This window comes from Hydractinia symbiolongicarpus, chromosome 9 (genome assembly GCF_029227915.1).
Source record: "Hydractinia symbiolongicarpus strain clone_291-10 chromosome 9, HSymV2.1, whole genome shotgun sequence".
Classification (NCBI taxonomy): domain Eukaryota; kingdom Metazoa; phylum Cnidaria; class Hydrozoa; order Anthoathecata; family Hydractiniidae; genus Hydractinia; species Hydractinia symbiolongicarpus.
In genome coordinates this window covers 16071634-16085182 of record NC_079883.1, presented here as the reverse complement: position 1 = coordinate 16085182, position 13549 = coordinate 16071634, and the positions used below count along the sequence as shown (strand labels likewise).

The window sequence follows — 13549 nt, the reverse complement described above, 5'->3', positions numbered from 1 at the left end:
TAAGTATAAAATTTGTTTTTAATCTCTTATATGTTGGCTGAATAACTTTTTATAAGCAACCCAGTTGATAATACTAGGTTTAAAATTAACATACTAAAATTAACAACCTTCAGTCCTTTATGCTACGCTACAATCTCTTCGTGGAACTAAACTTTCGCGATTTTGCCTTAAAATATCGAAATCTCAAAAATTTATTTCGCGAAGTTTTCTACCTTTAAAGTACAACATTCATTCAAATGAATTAAATGCAAAAAATATGTATAGAAACCAAATTCAATGCATTTTATTTAAGCTTCATTTTTTATCGGCTCCGCCATTTGCTAAAAACAAAGTCCTGCTTTAAATCTTTTTTTCTACGTTGCTAGATACATGTCCAAATGGCTCAAACATTGTGAGATGTTTAATCAACCCCTGCGAAACAGCATACTGTGCAAAATATCCTCGTGCAACATGTCAAGCGAGTTACTGTGAAACATGCAAAGCAGAATTTTATCTCGGCGGAAGAAAATTACAGAATTGTGGTAAGCATACATAATATAAAAACCAGTAAACCTTAATGAGTTAAAATCCAGCGAATCCATGAGTGTCTTTGATCTTACATGTTTTTTTGTTTTTAAATATAAAGGATTCACGATCTAGTGTATTTTGATTTTAAACCGCATTAGGCGTTTATTTACTTAGCCCAAATCCTAGCTTAAATTGAAGATAAAGTTATAAAGTATTCAAAAAGACGAGTTTTAGGAACAGGAAAAAATATTGTATTAACATCTATCGGAAATCCTTCCTATGCAAATTCTTTTTCGTTTACGACAACGACAATTTCGCATTGTTCGTGAAGGCCAATAGAAAAGGAGTAAAAATCTGCAATATCTCTGTTGTTAATGTGAAGTGGACTCCTATTTCGACCTCACAAGAGACCGGAAATTTGTTCAAGATGGAAATCGAGATAGAGGATAATCCAGACAGGCACTGCTTTACGTGCAGCAATGTTTTTCGAATCACTTTCTTTTCTAGGTACTGATTGTAACCAAGCTTGCACCCGCGAATACTTCCCGCAATGTGGAAACGACGGAAAAACTTACGGAAACCCTTGTACATTAAACGTTGCCCGATGCATGTCGAAGGGAAATATCAGACTAGCTTATTCAGGCGAATGCAGTAAGTTTGTTTTTGTTGATGGCTTAATTTGTTTGAAATGTTTACATAACGTATAAGTTAGAATCTTTTGCTGTAAAAATATTTAATTTAATTTAGAAACAACTTTTTACAAGTAACAACTTGGGTTTTGTCCTGTGAAGTTAGTGATGACTGGAAGTGAAGCGACGACATATATTTACTTGATATAACTCGACAACCGATTATTTTTCAAAATGAAGTCGTCGTATTTTTTTGTAACGAAAGTATTTTTATACCTTTTTCAAATTTTTAATGCTGATTTTTATATAATGTATTGTTAACAACTTTTGATTATTTCTGATTTATTTCTATTAAATCTTTTTATATAAAATTTATTTTAGCTGCGTTTCTTAGTAATAAAGTTCTAACAAAAGAAAATCGTGTCGATCACCTTTATCGTATACTTAAACATACTTAAACCTCAAAAAGATGTTATATGAATCATTTGTATTGCATAAAAAGGACGATTATATACATTTTATATATAAAAAAGATATATCCTTCATCACATTTTTCATTCCATTTATCAGTAGAACATCCTACATGCAATTCTAACAAGTTTGCAGTAACGTAGGGAGATCTTATGTGCAAACAAACGCCCTGCACATTTACGATAATCGATTAATTTTGCAACGGGCGGTATGTATAATACAGAGCCAAAATCGACCTTGTATTGTTATATATCGAGTTCGATATACGTTTTTGCTCAGTTTAAACTTTTCAGCAAACGTTTTGAGGCCGAAAATTGTTCAGCATGATGACTGTAATAAAGAATTTTCAATAAAAATTGGAAGTAATGTTTTAATAAGCTGCTAATATGTCTAATTATATCTAGATGTTCGGGATTATATAATTGATCTAAGAATCTTCTTCCTCGTCTCTTCACTGTATTATGTAAAACAACAACTGTAACTTAATTCAAAACATCTTTCTGAAAAATATTCTTTCTTAAGATTGACAACTAATGAATAAAAAAGTAATAAACTAAGCAAAAAGTTCAATTAAACATCTGATTTCAGTCAACTCAGGCACCATATGTAAGGTGCTGTTCAATTATTACGTAACGCTACAGTTCCCTTTTTTAAAGCCACCTATTAAACCAAATCGTTTTTCAAATACAATAATTTTACTGTTAAAAATTTTGATGGTGATATTGCATTTTCAAGAAAATGGGTTTAAAAATAACTTGAAACTAGTTTGCGAGACTGATAATTTAATTTTGATGAAACACTGAAGGTGGTTCCCCTAGAAAAAAATGTCTAAATTTCAAGAATTGTCTTTTACATGTTTTCAGACCACAAATTCATCTTAGAATACGGTGGGAAGTAGCGCTAATTATAAATTTCGGCCTATATTGTGCAATCCGGCACTTTCCGCAACCAAGCGCAAAAAAATTACATAGCAATGCCCATAGCGACCATTTTTGTCATTTTTAGGGAGCTTTCTGCATCCTGTTCCATGCTTAACGCCTGAAAATCGCTAGATGCCACTTTCGAGCCTCTCAAGACAATAAATTACAGTTCCAAAATGTGAACGTATTGTTGCACAAACAGTCACAAACCTTCATTAACAGTGTACCCACCAAAGTGAGCTCGTCAGAGTTCACTCGTCATTAATTAGACTTAAGACTTAGGTATTTGGTGCTTTACAGGTCGAAATAGTGCCGTTGTCGATCCACAAGTCAAGAATGTCCATAAAATAATATTTAAACAAGTTTTTTGCCATTTAAGTTTGGAATCCAAGCGAAACAAGAATTCTAAAGATCGAAACACAGACTTTACAATTTCTTCTGTTATTGCAGGCATTAGTACCATCTAGTGTTTAAATGAAACGATTTTCAATTCAAAGTTTTGCCTTTCAATTATTTTGTCGTGGTATTTACGGTTTCGCCCTGTTTTAGCTTTTTTTTCGTCCAAAAAATACCGCATCAGTTCTCTGGAAGACGAGTCAGCCTTACGAAAATGCGTTTCACTTAATCCATACACGTGACACTTGAGGAACATACGCGGCCAAAAAGACGCTTGAAATAACGCATGTTATTCAGTTATTTGGTTAGGCGTCGAGCAGCAAAATGTCATATTTTGCCTATACTTTTCTAGCAACGGATAAACATGGCAACCAATCAATTAAATTTTTGACTTACTGATTTTGTCGTACTTTCACATACTATGATATCATCATCAAGTATCTTCAGAAAAGACAATTTTCTGCGATATAGTTTTTTTTAAGGGGAACCGCCTTAATGCTCAAATAGCACAATGATAGTGTCATTTGATAGTATTGTTTGTTATATAAACTTGACCAATTTCTGCTAAAGACGCCACTATTTGTCAATACAAAATCAAAAGAAACTTGCAATATGATTACTTAGTCGAATGTTTACATACTCGAAACATTCGAAAATATATTTTGATTGCTTCTAATAAATCTTCGAATGTAACACTAAACATTTCGATTGTGACACTAAAGTAGGATCTACCTTACGGAAAAATACGGAGAAAATGAAAACTTAAGCGTTCTATCGCAAAAAATTATACAAGATTATTTATCAAAATTTTTTTAATTGTGCCGTCACGCAGCAAAATCGAACACTACCCACCCCCTTTACTTTACGCTGCATCACAAAAAACGGGAAGAACTACCCATCCCCTCAACGTTACGTAAGTATTGAACGTTCCCTAAATAAATACAAATTATCTTTCCATTTAAAATAGAAGAATCAAATTGGCAGTTAGTTTCTCTTTGGATCATTAGATAAGAAGTAAATATAAGAGAAAATATAAGAGGTACTGTGGTGGGAGAGTGCTCATATAGAATGTTAATCATAAAGTAGAGGAGGTCACACTATTAATCCAGACCCACATATTATTGCCTTCCTCTCCCTAAAAAAAGAAAGATTTTGGTTCCTACGTGACCATTGATATGAGGTAGACCAGGTTAAACTGTACTTAAAATTACTTAAAATTTCAGATCAGTTCTTCAGGAACATCAGGAATCTAAAAAAATATAAATCGGAAGCAATCAGGAGGTTCATAGCTAAACGCAATTTTTATACATTGTTTTTACAAAAATCTTCGCGTCAAAAACTTTTCAATATCGTTGTTGAGATGGAAAACAGCAACAATTACAGAACGTAATTCGTGTATTTTATGGGCTGCAATTTTAGAGAAAATGTATAGAGACAAATCAATTATTTCGCAGTTTTGAAAGTTTTTTTCTTTTTGCTATGCCCTGTTTAGTTAAAAACAAGCATCCTGATTGGTTAAAAAACAAGCATTTCTATAACAGTTTTAACAACTTTCTGAGGGCTTCAACTCCCCCCTCCATATATCACAATGGTAATATTTTATGACGGTCGACATTAAGATAGAGAAGGGAGATGTTAGCAGTATCTTAGTTTAAAGAAATGCATCAACAGTTTTATCGAGTAATGAAGATTGACAATCTCTTCATTGTTTACCTTTTGACAACAGCTGTGACAGAACTAGCCATTAAGAATCATGAGGCTCAAACTAAAAATCCCAATTCTCAAAACAACAACAGTGTGTCAAGCCTCAAAAATCCAATGGCCAACGTTATCACTTATTCCGAAAGACCTCAAAATGGATGAAAACAAACGAACAATTAGCTACTAACGTTAACAGTGATGTCAACCAGTTCATCAAGCAATCTCTGTTGAATCTGTGTTTGATGCATGTTATATTCCATCGTGGATAAAAACTTGAAATAATCTGACAACAACTCGCGATCTCTACGAAGAAAATATACGCGACCAGTAAAGTTTTTAAAATCCCGCAGTAACATGTTTAGCGAGAGAAATGTTCCTTATTAGTCCGTTGTCACAGAAGATTTTCCACATTGTGTCAAAAAAAGATTTTTCACTAAGTACCTTTTGCATGAAATCTCATCGACAGAATAAAAATCTTCAATAACTGGAAGATGTATCCAATATTCTGGAGTACTGTCTAATGATAAATGGTTAACAGATTTTTAAAAATGCCTGCCTTGGGAGAATATAACAAAGTAACACACCAAGGAAGTGAGTTTAAGGCTATATTCATGATTACATATCTAAGATAAATAGTAGATAAATAGTTTAATTCAATTCATCAATGCCTACGTTGCACGAATTTCGAAATCAATACAGACGTGGAAAAAAAGCAAGACAGTTCGCTCCGTTTTTGGGAAAAATAAGTGGTAGTTAAATTAGTTTCCTTCTGGCAGCTGTAGCGCGGTATTTTATTACACAATTATCATACGCAGCATAACAATGTCGTAGTTATTTGTTTTATCGTTTCTGCAAACCTCAAACTGGGCTAACGATTAATCATTTCCCAAGATTAGGCAAATTGGAAAATATCCTGATTGACCCTTTCAGTCCCTGGGCATTGTGCGGTGACCGCAACTTCGTCATTTTTCCCTCGTCACCACTCGGCAGTGTCCGCCAGTTTTTAAGGTTTTTGACATTTTGGTGCGCAATAAAATGCTTAAACCAACTTTTAACAAAAATAGAGGAATTTTGACGCACCATAAAAAACTGCATTAAAAACGAGCCACGTTAGCAGAAAAAATCAGTTTTCAAAATAGCCGAACGAGTGATTATAATCAGGTTTTCGCTCCTTCCACACCTTTACCCCCAAAAACCCCGCTTTCACCATTTCCACCACCACCTCCATCCCAAAACAAGTAAAAACTAAATCATATGCTGATAATAACACATAATAATATTAAATGCCAATAACCAACACATAATAATATTAAATGTAAGATACACTAAATACTAACACATAATCATATTAAATAATATATATGACGTCATCAACGCATGCGCAATAGTATATACTCATATTATACAGAATATGAGTAAAGGGAAATTCCCTAATTGCCAGTTACCCGAATCCCTTAAAATAAATGACTGAATATTGCGACGAGTGCGAGATTGAACTTGATCAATATGATAGATGCAAGTGTGGACGGAGGCTAGGATATTGTGCTGGCAGCACTATATGATGTATATAACGTACAACGGAGGTTATTGCAAATGTAAAAATCCTTGGTTGGGCTCTGATTATTAAAATAAAAGGATGTTCAAATTTTACAATGACTCCGTAGAGAAAAGGAATTTTTACAGAGAACCAACTGTGCTCGATATTGACGAGGTTCAAATTGAAAACATAGTACTCAGCGATCCCATTAAATCCAACAAAGGCAAAGATGCTAGATATGTTATAGGCTATAAACATGGTAGCAAGATATCGTCGTTGCTAATCATAACGCCAAAGGGGCTGTATTCAAACGGTGCATCCAGATACAATGATGGATCCTCCCTTAAAATGTCATTTGATATAATATAATATAATATAAGTGTATCCTGGCTAGGATTGAGAAACTATATGGTAGCGAATTCACGACCTCATCAGTGAAGAACGGTAGATACCTGAACACAAAAATTAAAGAATGGGATGGTAAAATAAACACGTATTTCTACGATCTTCCAGTACCTATGCGACAGCCATGTTATTGTATCTGTATACTAAAAATCCTACTCGAAGGTCCTACTCGAAGAGTGCAAGTACAAGCCGGTACCTGTAACCCTAAGGACACGACACCTTGATTCAGATGACGAGGAACCATTCGTTGTAGTGTATTAAACATGAATGATTCGAAAAGAGAGGCAAAGTCGTTGGTTATTCAACCCTCAAAAGAGCTAATCTTCCCGCTGCGATTTATAAGGTAAAATATAAAGATATTGCAACACAGACCGATGGTCCATACTGCAAGCCATGCTCGGATATCGCGGCCATAAAAATATTGGATGAGTACATCAGAGGTCTCGAGACAAAACAAAAGCGAAATATAATCTATGACGGTGATTTTATGATCGATAAAGATACCAGTGAAGTTGTGGGTATGGTATTTTGTTACATTTTGTAAGATGTATCTCACAAAATGTAACAAAAAATATGGAGCAAATCAAGAAATGTTCACAATGCAAAAGGTGTTATCTTTTGAATATTTCAGAATTAACAGGCGCAATGGGCAATGGACCAAACAATGTATCAAATGCCTTGATATTGTAAAGGCGTCGATGGAGCGAAACAAATGCCATCATAAAAAATATCAGGGTCTTGTAAAGAATGTGATTTCCCTGCATATATGCATAATCTTATTCTAAGTAGGATTAACAGTGCCCTAAGATATGACACAGAGATCCACAGAGTACCTGGGGTGTGGCATCTGTACATTTATCGGTCATATCCAAAAGCAATTCAAAGACAGTATGTGTTGGAGCAATAGAGGGCAGTGGGAATTTGATCAAAAGGTGCCGGTTAAATAAAAAGAAAATAGCGCTCCACCCAATAGGGAGGTGCAGCTCGCGCGTTTACATTATACCAATATGCAGCCCATATGGGCAATAGAAAACCAATCGAAAGGCCATCGATTCATCACTGAATAGAGTGGCTTCATTAAAGATGAACGATTTGAAAAAAAAAAATAATGTATTAACAATACATTATTTTTTATGAATACGCTGGCGGTTCGTCTAGGTAGCGCTTACATACTGCGCAGACTGCAAGTTTTTTAACAGTTCTGCTCTCGCCTCCTGTCTTCTCTGTGCCAACAATTCCACGCGCTCCTTATCGTTGATCATTGTCACAGCCTTCTTAGTCCTCTGACGTGTCTGCTCCTTTAGCACCATATATTTTTGCTTCTCCTGCATAATAAGGCTAAACTCATAATCGGATATCACACCATTTTCAATAGCCCTGATAATGAGATCAACTATACTACTAAGCTTAGTCTCAATAATCGTATTGATTCATGCTTCTTGGATTTTGCATCCAGCTTTTTCCCAGCGTTCCTTAAACCTGCCTGACCAAGTCCTACGGCTATTGTGATGCCTCCCATGGCCACGCTCAGGGGAGCTCCCAATCCTGATAATAATGCTCCAATACCGACACTTAAGGTTATCACGGAGATACTCAACAATCCGTGATCGCAATATCTAATTCATGTTCCATGCATTTTAAACTTTTTAGCGAGCTTATCCCGATCTTTAATCTCACCCCGGAAGAAAGCCTCGATCTCTTCAATCTTTTTTAACCTGTATGTCTGCCCCTCATTTTCTTGATCAGGTGCACTCGGTGGTAAGTTCGGATATAATTTCATAATATCAGTCATTTATTCTATAAGCAAATGCATTGTTATTGACGCAAAAGGGTTCTTTTCGTCTTGATATTCGTTTATGAGCATGAAATCTAACCTGTCTGTTGAACCCTTAATGGGGAGGTAAACAGGGTTATTAAAATTCCAGGTAAGCATATCCCCCCAAGCAGTAAGCTCTTTGATAGGGAGTTTTGCTATTTTATTGGATTTCTTACCATTTAAAAGACAGTAATCTTTATCCATCTGGGGGCATACAATTCTCAGCCGCTGATGAATGTCAGTATTGTACTTGCTGTCGTAGTCACCCGCTGAAAATAGTACCTTGTTATTAAAAGCATACCCCATAAGGTCCTGCAGCGGTTGATCAATTATCACAACATACCCTTTATTAACCCTAATCCTACACACGCCGTTCCAGAGTACAAATAGCTCTATCCTATCCCCTGCTTGGTTTTTGACAATAGACGAGAGATCCTCGATTCTATACAAGCCCAGCTCGATAGAGATTGTGACTTCCAATGGCCCTACATTAAACGTCCCGTCACTTATCTTGGCACCCGCTTTATAGATATTGAATTCACTCTTTTTATAAAGATTCACCCACCTGGGTCTAATAGTAATAGATTTAAGAGCGATCCTGGTATCCTCAGTCATATATTGGTCAAAGACTATCGGCTTAGATATGTCGTTTATATATAACTGTCGCATCTTTCTTTAAGAAACAATTAACATATTCATATAATTCAAAAGCAAAATATACCACTAGCCATGGGAAATACCTGGAGCAGCTAAGAGGTGAAGATCTCACGGTACAAGATATAGTAATAGACGCGAAGGGCTCGTCATTTAAAGTAAGGTTTCCCGATATCTTTGTGGACTATGTTTTCCATGCTAACCCTCCGGTCGATGAATACAGGACTCACCCTTTCAAACTCTGGTCTACGCAGTTGAATTTCTCTGTATTCGCTGCAACATCGCCTTGTGGTATCAGCATGCAACATCTAACGCCTCCATTACCCCTTGTTCGCTCTGTGTATAGGTTCCATGTCTATTTCCAAATTCGAAAAATACTAGAGGTATCGTTGCGTGGCTCTTCCCGCTTCAATATCTTGAATAACCTATTCAATAATCAAAAGCTTCACGCATTGACACGTGAATTTGGAGTATCTGGCAGTGAGCAAGAATGGAAAAATGAGAGTATTTTCAGTTCGTGGCAAGCCAAACGTAAAGATTTTCCTGGCAGTGGGCCTTCATATTTTAATGAAAATTCATGGAGTAGGTGGGTAATCGAAAATAGTCAGGGTCTTACACGTATTGGCATTGAAAAGTTATCGCAAAGTGTACGATGCTACGCGTATTTGATTTTGGAGTCCCAAGCCAATGCGCGATCAGGAATTATTGGTAATCAAGGCAGTTCTATCGATGCCCAACGGCTTTACTTGACGACCTTTGAACAGCTGGTGATTAGACCTACAAATACAGGTAGAGAAATTAGTGAATTCGAGAACGTACTCAGATATGCAAGAAGCAAGGTAGACTATAGTGTTGCCCATGGCGTCTACATGATCCCAAGCGATATGTCACTGAGGATCGGAAATGTGCAAGGTTTTAACAACAAGATCCAGATCAGTCCGGACCATTTCAAGATAGGTATCAATCCCAATATTAACGCTCCGCTGTTGCCAATCCCATAGCAAGGAAGCAGGTACATGATATACCCCTCCCTCCACCATCCTCCGAGGAAGCTGCTGTTCACGAGGATACCAAAGCCACGTTGGTTATGGTAGGAGTAGGACTTATCCTTGCTTTCATCTGGATGAAGAAATAGGTCTAATGTGTTGAACAACATACTACACTCTTCATCGATTCTTACTCCTCCTGTTACTTACATACGCAACAACAATACCCACGGCGGCAGCCAAGGCCATATACAACTGCTTCGCTACATTTTCGACAACCCTCGCTGCAACTCTGAAAAAGAACGACACCACGCTGCCAATGATCCCTGGTAATGCGGCCCCAGCCTTGCCTGCTAGATACTTTAGGAATTTTCCCAGTCTCTCCAGCTGCTTTCTCACAAACCCTTTGCTACCACCACCTCCTCCTGTACTTCCTACGGCGCCTGCACTTCCTCCAGTGACGGCAAGCACGATGGTAGAGACCAGCAGACCAACAGCAGAAACGATGCTCGCTATAGTTATCCCTTGCTCTTTGAAGAGAATAGTCAGCTTCTCCCTTAGCGATGTGTCATCTCCAGCTATTTTCATGAGGGTCTTCTTAATCGCTTTAAGCTGATTGTGGATATCCTTATCCCAAATTTTTTGTTGCTCCTCGGATACACCTGGTGTAGCTTTCTTTGACTGTAACCTCTTCAGTTTACCGCTGAGAGTCTGAAGATCGCGGTTAAACCCCCTTCTTTCACGTTCGTCTAAGGCTTCGGTAAAGGAAGTATCCTCCATAAGGCTCTTCATTTCATCTAGAACATTCTCTAGTAGCGGCAGTATCAATATCATTCAGGAGTGAGCCATTTGAGCCATTGCTTTGCCTTTGTTTGGTGTAACATAGTCGGTAAAACCTAAGGCCTTCAGACGCGTAGGTCCCTAAGGCCGTCTCTATAGATGTAATAGCTCTTAACTCACCGATCGTAGTCGTAAGCAATATCTCTTTATAGTCCCGTTCACCCAGCGTAACCGCCTTAAAAACAAGCTTTTTACCTTCATCGACCCTAAAATAATGATAATTTTTATCGGTTGACAGCCTTAATCCTAAATGCTCGCTAAGTTTAGCATAAAGATCGTCGACGGTTTCCTGTAAATTCTGTTCCCCAAGTCCAACATCCAATCGCCTACGCGCACCTCCCTGCTGTTGTCCTGTTCAACCCGAACGATGGAACGATTCGGAGCCTCCAGGTCAAGGCCAGCGATCATGTTGGTAACAACGAGGAAAAGGCTATTGCTGAGGCCTACGGTAACACGTTCTGCATACCTCTTGGCTCCATGTTCTCGTTGACACGAGAGATGTCCAGATACTCGAGGCTTGCCCTACCATATGAACGTGTTCTCCGCAGCAAGGTTATAACGATGAAAAAGGCTGATACAAGTTAAAACTTGCAAATTGACACTCCAGCCAAGAGCTTAAAGGGAGTCCTCCTTTTATTCCAGGACCCTGCAGTGGTTAAGGCATATGCTGGTAACAATGAAAAATTTTATAATCCTGGCATATCGTCGGTAAGTATGTCATACAGGGTGAGCCCAATCAGCTCTATTCACATGCCATGGTGCCTAAGGATCATATGGAACAAGTCGCCGAACTCATAGGATCCCACGATTCCATAGTAACCATTGGACAGTTTTTTACTGAAAGGTAAGCATTATTCATTGATTTCAGATCAACACCTGATCACAGCTTATATGGTTCTGGGCGACGTCTACAGAGGCTTAGCGACGGTATTACACTCCACATCAGTAAGAAGGCCGACGGTGCAGGTGATATTAGATGCTACGTGTACTTGCTCCAAGATGCGCAATTGAATATTTTAGTTGGCAGGTTCCATTCAGTAGAATATTAAAAGCAGCAAAATTTGTTTTTTGTAGATCCAAGACCTACAAAATAAACATGGCAACAATCGGCGTCCTCGTAGCGGGCGCTGCTATAAACGCATTAGCATTTAGCGGTTCAAATTTCCTCTTCAGCAAACTCTCGGGTCATTGGGAAAAGGAGCGGAGACGTCATGATATCGCGGTCGAGAAATTACAAGCAGCACAGGCTCAATGGGTCCGGGATCGTCAAAGGAATATTGATGAATATAATAGACGATGTGAAGAACAAAGGCAAGCGGGTCAAAGTCTCAAGGAATTGGATGAAGGAATGAGGGAGTATTTCATCGTGACAATTAAGACAGCTCCAAAATTATCCGGTTTTTATGTCCCATCGAAGCCTCAACAAGACGGGGAGCTGACGTTCATTCTTGGCTCATTAGCCCTTTTGGGGTTCGTAGCGTACAATAATGTAATAACATTTTCGATATGTAAGAAAGAAAATAATTTACAAAGAGGTGGCAAGCCACCGCAATGATGAACTCAACCTGTTAGGTCTTTGGAAATAAGCTAGAGGTTGTACTCCTCTAGAGAACATGCCTCAAAAAGCACAATTCTCCCTTTTTACAAGAAATTAATTAAAAAAATATATAAAAAAATAAAAAGGACACAACACATTTGAAAAGATGAACAGAACTTTAACTAAGGGCAGGTAGGTTTCGACCCATATTTCTGAACCTAAGTACCCCGGATGTCTAGCTGGGTCACCTCGAAGAGGTCCGCGGACGGTCATCAGCAGAAACTAGACATCCCTATCTTCCTAAAATTTTGACCACTTTCTGTTCAACTGTGCTATTCTTTGTTTTTAACTCAGGTAATAAGTGGAGTCGTCACTCTCCAAAGACAAGACCTAGTATGATCAAACCCCCTTGCAAACTTAATTTTTATTTGATTTTGTTTTACTTTTGACTGGGGTAATAAGTGGAGTCGTCACTCTCCAAAGACAAGACTGAGTGTAGTCAAGCCCCCTTGCTGACTCATTCCGGTTAAAATATTCTTATCTCAGCTCTTCTAAAAAGAAAACATATGACTCGTGACTGTTAATAAGGCGGTCATCACAGAAAAATATGTCAAAAGCAAAGCATGTTGTTACTCCAGAAGAAGCGAAAAAATTAAGCAGTATATATTACCAACCAGAAAATCTATGGACTGGACGAAAAGCCATCAAATTACTAACTGAAAAATCTGGTCTATCAAAAAAGAAAATTATACATTGGCTTAGTCGTCAGTTGCTCTGGTTAAGGCATATCAAAGGCCCCAAGCGGATCAATTATCCCCATTTCAATGTTACGAGACCTAATGAGATCCATCAATTTGACTTACTCTATATGCCTCATGATACAGTGTATGGAAATACGTACAAATATATACTAACAGGCATCTATGTCGCCTCATGATACAAGGTGGCGAGACCCCTGAGAACGAAAAAAAGCCAGAAAGTTGCGGAGATGCTCAAGGATATTTACAAGGCCGGACCTCTCCGCCATCCAATGCGACCAAGGTAGCGAATTCAAATCGGACGTGACGAAGTTGCTGGAAGGTAAAGGTGTGGAAATCAATCGGGCAACTACCAAATACCATCATACTTTCACGGCATTTGTCGAAAGCTA

General features: G+C 37.8%; 2 protein-coding genes across 5 annotated transcripts in view; one reads left to right on the top strand and one right to left on the bottom strand.

Annotated features, from left to right (window-relative positions):
* LOC130657480 (uncharacterized) overlaps window positions 1–1511 on the top strand; it is an 83199-nt gene extending 81688 nt beyond the window's left edge. Inside the window, exons 64-66 of the mRNA XM_057460464.1 lie at window positions 366–521; window positions 1015–1158; window positions 1255–1511. Coding sequence (XP_057316447.1) covers window positions 366–521; window positions 1015–1158; window positions 1255–1274 — 320 coding nt within the window. The 3' untranslated portion in view covers window positions 1275–1511. The remainder of the gene's footprint in view (window positions 1–365; window positions 522–1014; window positions 1159–1254) is intronic.
* Window positions 1512–2085: 574 nt separating this feature from the next.
* The window catches only part of LOC130657482 (cation channel sperm-associated protein 1-like), a 127101-nt gene continuing 115637 nt past the window's right edge, over window positions 2086–13549 (bottom strand). For 3 of the 4 annotated variants that reach the window (XM_057460467.1, XM_057460470.1, XM_057460466.1), the window contains 3 exons: window positions 5066–5141; window positions 4813–4927; window positions 2086–4172 (listed from right to left, as the gene is read on the bottom strand). In XM_057460467.1, coding sequence (XP_057316450.1) covers window positions 4143–4172; window positions 4813–4927; window positions 5066–5141 — 221 coding nt within the window. In that variant the 3' untranslated portion in view covers window positions 2086–4142. The other variant, XM_057460468.1, reaches the window with a different exon arrangement.